Source organism: Gobio gobio (genome assembly GCF_949357685.1).
Source record: "Gobio gobio genome assembly, chromosome: 12".
Lineage (NCBI taxonomy): Eukaryota > Metazoa > Chordata > Actinopteri > Cypriniformes > Gobionidae > Gobio > Gobio gobio.
Genome location: NC_137105.1, coordinates 12,373,396 through 12,379,883, shown reverse-complemented (window position 1 = coordinate 12,379,883; position 6,488 = coordinate 12,373,396). Strand labels below are relative to the sequence as shown.

At 40.2% G+C, this 6,488-nt stretch overlaps 1 protein-coding gene across 1 annotated transcript in view; it reads right to left on the bottom strand.

Annotated features, from left to right (window-relative positions):
• rnf217 (ring finger protein 217) overlaps positions 1-3,317 on the bottom strand; it is a 28,110-nt gene extending 24,793 nt beyond the window's left edge. Inside the window, exon 1 of the mRNA XM_079830553.1 lies at positions 2,340-3,317. Within this exon, the coding sequence (XP_079686679.1) occupies positions 2,340-3,200 (861 nt within the window). The 5' untranslated portion in view covers positions 3,201-3,317. The remainder of the gene's footprint in view (positions 1-2,339) is intronic.
• Between the last annotated feature and the right edge of the window lie 3,171 nt (positions 3,318-6,488).

The following is a 6,488-nucleotide window of genomic DNA, read 5'->3' as shown; positions in this document are numbered from 1 at the left end:
TTCTATTGAGTTTATGAATATAATAAGAGGCGTTCAGATTAGCGGAGTTTTGTTCAGAGCGCGCGCAGCTCTCACTCGCTGAAATCTACACTCAAAGCAGAGATGAACCCGTGATGTACGCAGGAGATTCATTCATCATACAGTGATTGACAGTTTTGTTCTATTTCAGCACCGAAAATAGTTTCAAACAAACACAGCAGAACCACAGCGCATCTGATATGACTGGCATAAAGTTGGCTTGACGTTCGCGAATTTAGGGACCGTCTCTAAAGTTACATAAAACATTGGTAGGCTATACACGTTTCTAACTTAAATTGCATTTGAAGAGAATGACTTAGTCATAAAACTGACTGTGAAGTGTTCATCTAGGTGTCCAGGTATGATGCACACCTTTTGGATTTTTGATATTTAATACAATAAACTCAAATCATATGAAAAAAAATGCATTATTTCACTAGGATACTGTATGGGCTCTTACACAAAATAGGCTAGATTTAAATGCGTCACAGCTGATAGAACACTGATGAGAATATATTTACAGCGATAATATTAGAGATTATTTATGCATTATGCGTTGCCATTGACAACGGCCATTATAAGGAAGGAAAGGCCACAGAATCTAGTTTAAAAAAGTGCTTAGAGCTGCTTGATTTATTTTTTGTTTGTTGATTTTCAAATATAAATTGATAACCCTGATAATTTGGGTCACCATTATCATGATATGAAATTTCCATACCATTTCATCCCTAATACGTAGCAAACACAGCTCTGGTATCGGAATAAAATCGGTATCGGCGATATCCAAATTCAGGTATCGGGATCGGATCGGAAGTGAAAAAATGTGGATCGGTGCATCCCTAGTATGGACTTATCTAACTCTGGGGGATACTGTGAATAAGCTAAAGTCCCCAAAAGTCTGAATGTTCAATTAAAGATGACCGACATCACAGAATGTACCAGTATTTTGCTGCTGTGTGAATGGTCTCTTACCGGAAAAAGCCAGAACGGCGTTGCTTGTGTGAACAGAAAATGTGTGTATTTACCAGTAAATTCATTCTGGTAATATTACAGTAATTTACCGTTATTGCTGTGTGAAAGGGGCTAATGTCAGTGCCTCTTTCAATTAGAATAACAACTCTCCAGTGTGTTCATGTTTATACTTGCAGACGTACAGCTGACCTCCACGGACTGAACCAGAGATTTCCATGTCAAAGAAGGCGGAGCCTACCTATTACGTAATCGCCACAGATCAATGGTAGTTCGAAGGTGTTTACCAGCCAGAGCAAACTTTTCCGGAAAGTTAGCTTTGGCCTGATTTTAATGACGTCGCCATACCAGTTTGTTCTGCAATTTCGCCTTTAAGGGGTTGTTCACATGAGGCAGGTATTCTGTTCAAAAACCATCTAGATGGAGCACAAACGAACGGGTCTTGATGTGCTTTTAAAAGCACCTATTTTCAAATTGACATGCTGTCTCAAAACCACAAAAAAATTGGAAGCGATTCTTTCAATTGCATTAATTTAAATGATGCAACTCTTCCAAGAGGTTTTACAATGCTAAACCTAAACAACAGCATGTAAATTAAAGCACCACCATAAACAATTTAAAATTAAAATGGTTTGGATGACTAATTGACCCTTGTGACTCCATATTAGTTTAAATGTACTTTACACTTTCCAAGACTCATTCAAGCACATGCTGATGTGTCAAGCATCTCTGAGGAACTCAGAAATATGGCCATTCTTTTTTATATCACACAGACATGACTGTAGTGTACAGTCACAGTGTTACATAATAAGGGCCGCCTAAAATGACAAAGTCTGTGATGATTACATGGGCCAGTCTTAGCGGAACACAGGAAGTTCATCACTTCTCTAAAGCAGGACAGGACAGGCTCAGAACGTTTTCACAAGCACAATAGAGAACCTCTCCATTAACAAACAGAAGCATGCTATAATTAGAAGACAAACAATTAGGAAGAGCAAATATCAGGATGACTGACAGGTGATCTTCCACCAAAAAGTGCCCAAACATTCTTGTTGAAGCACTTTGGTGTACCTTAAAGACCGTAATCATTCAGTAGGCTACCATATATCACAGTATTACCATCACTGCACCAGGATATAAAGACAGGAAAGCACATGAAGATCACAGATGTTTCACAGCTTCAGGCGGCTGTGATTCTCATTGCTGGCATGTAGAGGCATATTAGGTTTGCATCAGTCCCCTTTAGAGGAGGTGCAGACACAAACAAAAGGGACATCCCCAAAAACAAGACTTTTTATTCAATGCTGAAAAGCAAGGATAAGTTTGCAATGAGATAGGGTGGATGTGGATACCTGCGAGATGATGTATCTTTTCAGACATTCTCCACAAACGGCCTTTTTGCAACAGTGTAGCGGCATGATTTGTTTGTCATCGAAACAAATGCGACATGTTAAGACAACAGATAAACTGTTGTCAGCATTATAAAAGCTGTTTATTCCAGAATCCATCAGGTCGGAGACTGTATAGGGCTCTGGATAGGGATCATGATCCAATTCTGAGTTTGGCAAGTCAGTGGGAGGTAAAACCAGCACATCTAATGATGATGATGATGATGATGATGTGGTCTCATGATCAGATGTCGTTTTCTCAACAGGTAACGTTATCCTATAATTATCATTGGCAATACAGTATACAGTGCAGTAAACATGCTCTTTTGATTGGCTGGGGTCTTCACCACTCTTCAAATCAATATTATAATCAATATGATGATCCCCATCAGGATTTCCCAATCTTGAGTTGCTCTCCATGTCTTGTTGGAGACTTTTTGTGCTACATTGGGTCCTTTCATCATCCGTTTCATGATCCAAATCGTTCAGTTTGATGCCAGATTCTACTTTCTCCAGGTCTTTGGGATCTTCTGCATCTCGGATAGAACCAAAATTCCTTCTTAAAATATCCACAGCTCTTATGTTTTCCCTCTCGTTATTTTCTTTCTTATTGCCTCCCGGCGCATGTTTGTGTTTATGAAATTCCAAAACATCCTTCGAGGATAATGATGATAATGGCACCTTCACCTCGCTGCTGCGGACATCCTGGCCGAAATCAGTGCTCCGTATCCCGCTGGATACATGGACAGATTCCCCGTCGCGTCCGGTATAACCGGGCATGTTTTGCGCGGTAACATTCACACGCGCGGAAGAATCATCTTCCATTCCCGAGCGGTCAACTTTCCATTTGCGCCAAACACACACAGTCCGGTTTCGAACTCACAAACTAAAAACAGAGCGAGTAACTATTATACCACTTCCGGGTCCGAAATCACGAATCCTACTACGGCGAAGCCTCTGCTTATGAATATTAATTAAGCCACGGTGACGTTGCTTGGTAATGTCCCAATGGCACACGTTTGTCTCATGAATATAATTTAGGCGGCTTTGACGTTGTGTCGTTGCCTTCAAATGGCAAAGACTTTGTTTATGAATATTAAAAGATCCTTCAGCATAGTAGGATTAATAAATTCACAGCCGGGGTTTATGCTACTTTTGTTTAGGCTCATATTTTTTGTTTTATTACTCATATTAAAAGCGCCATATCAAGACTGCAGGAAACGTTTGAACCTTCTCTCAGCGAATTATTTTTGGCAAGACACCCCAGGTGAAAAAAATAAATAACTCTCTACTAGATCTAGAACAAAAATCTGACAGTGGATAAAGCCAGGTTCAAACTTCAAGTCAAAGATTTTTCCTGAGGGGTTTTTGTATATCTCTTTTTATCACCCCATTAAACAGAAAATGTTTAGGAATAAAGTGTTGTATAAAATCAGGCAAATTGTATACCTATGAACAAACCCCTCTGTAAAAAACTAAAGAATATAAATAGGAATAAAACTGTAAAGTGCTACTGAAGTGGAAAACAGCCTTTAAAGGGATAGTTCACCCAAAAATGAAAAAAAACATCCCATGGTTTACTTGCCCTCAAGCCAGAAAAATATCCATATTTAACACGTTATAAAGTAAAACATCTAGCTTCCGGCAGACCGCCTTCAGTATTCAACTAATGAAAAAAGGGTACTGGCGCGACGATGAATACGGAAGGCGGTCCACCGGAAGCTAGATATTTTACTTTATAACGAGCTAAATATGGATATTTTTTCTCACACAAACCGATCGATTTCACTTCAGAAGGCCTTTATTAACCCCCGGAGCGACGATGGATTACTTTTATAATGGATGGATGCACTTTTTTGAGCTTCAAATTTTGGGAAGCCAGTTACTGGCATTATAATGCTTGGATTAGCCAGGATATTTATTAATATAACTCTGATTGTATTCGTCTGAAAGAAGAATGTCATACACACCTAGGATGGCTTGAGGGTGAGTAAATCATGGGGTTATTTTCATTTTTGGGTGAACTATCCCTTTAAAGACATAGAATTTAATACGTAGATTCCTCATTCAACTGCTCCAACGTTGGTGCGCCCGCCATCTTGGAACAGTCAGCATGTGGTCACTCACAGTAAGAATCAATGATGCCACAACATAGCGCAGCTTCTTATTGTGAAACCGCAGAGAATTAAATTCTATTAGAAAATGGGATAACCTTTTACAGATGAGAATGTGTTGATTTGTGTTTTTATATGTATTAACCCAATATTACATGTTTTTACTGTGGTAACTTTTTTATGTTATGTTAGTTGACGCCTTCCTCTTGTTGTATTGTGTTAGTTTAACAAAATCATCTGCTGAAGTCTATTTCATATATAGATATGTATACATGTGTCTAACTATGGTTGCAAACGCTGTCAACTTGCTGTCGCATGTTCATGGACCGCTCCAATATGGCGAACGGCTTATGCATTGAAGCGGCCGCTATGTTTATATACACCGATCAGGCATAACATTATGATCACCTTCCTAATATTGTGTTTGCTGCCAAAACAGCCCTGACCCATCGAGGCATGGACTCCACTAGACCTCTGAAGGTGTGCTGTGGTATCTGGCACCAAGATGTTAGCAGCAGATCCTTTAAGTCCTGTAAGTTGTTTGTTCAGCACATTCCACAGATGCTCGATTGGATTGAGATCTGGGGAATTTGAAGGCCAAGTCAACACCTCAAACTCGTTGTTGTACTCCTTAAACCATTCCTGAACCATTTTTGCTTTGTGGCAGGGCGCATTATCCTGCTGAAAGAGGCCACAGACACCAGGGAATACCGTTTCCATGAAAGGGTGGGTATGGTCTGCAACAATGCTTAGGTAGTTGGTACGTGTCAAAGTAACATCCATATGGATGGCACATGGCAGGACCCAAGGTTTCAACATTGCCCAAAGCATCACACTGCCTCAGCCGGCTTGCCTTCTTCCCATAGTGCATCCTGATGCCATGTGTTCCCCAGGTAAGTGACGCACATGCAAATGTAAAAGAAAATGTGATTCATCAGACCAGGCCACCTTCTTCCATTGCTCCGTGGTCCAGTTCTGATGCTCACGTGCCCACTGTTGTCGCTTTTGGCGATGGACAGGGGTCAGCATGGGCACCCTGAGTGGTCTTATGCAGCCCCATACACAATAAACTGCGATGCACTGTTTATTCTGACACCTTTCTATCAGAACCAGCATTAACTTCTTGAGCAATTTAAGCTACTGTAGCTCGTCTGTTTGATCGGATCACACAGGCCAGCCTTCGCTCCCCACGAACATCAGTGAGCCTTGGCCACCCATGACCCTGTCGCCGGTTCACCACTGTTCCTTCCTTGGACCACTTTTGATAGACACTGACCATTGCAGACCGGGAACACCCCACAAGAGCTGCAGTTTTGGAGATGCTCTAACCCAGTCGTCTAGCCATCACAATTTGGCCCTTGTCTAACGTGCTCAAATCCTTACGCTTGCCCATTTTTCCTGCTTTTGATTAGTTTTATCTATAATTATTATTAGCTATATCTGTAATACTACCCTCTCCCACCCTGTCAATCTCTTACCTTGATCAATTTAATGTGTAGACACTAGAGGGAGGTAGAGTGTAAGGTTAGGTATAGGCCACACGAATCTCAATTTGCAAGCTGGTTCTGCTTTGGCGCTTCACAGGATAAGAATGTCAGAAAAAGAACGACATAAGCAAATGCTGAGTGTGATGTTTCTTTGGAAGAGTAAAAGGTAAATTATTTCAGTAATAGGTCACAGTGGGTATGTTGTACAATACATGCTGAATCATCATTCTGCCAACCTTGTTGATCTCCTTTAGGATAAAGAGGCCCCAGGGTCCCTGATGATATTTGCACATTCACAGCATCTTTAAGCCTGGCAAGTTCAGAAATGAAAGCTTTACACTTCATCTATAAGCAAAAAAAAAAAGAAAAAAAAAAGTTGTCATTGCTAATGATGTTAATAATACAATATATTGTGTGAGTGTAGCATGTTATTCATTTTTATGTTATTTAATGATTATAAGCATTATAAGCAATGCTTAGGCTATATTATATATATATTTTACATTATGCAA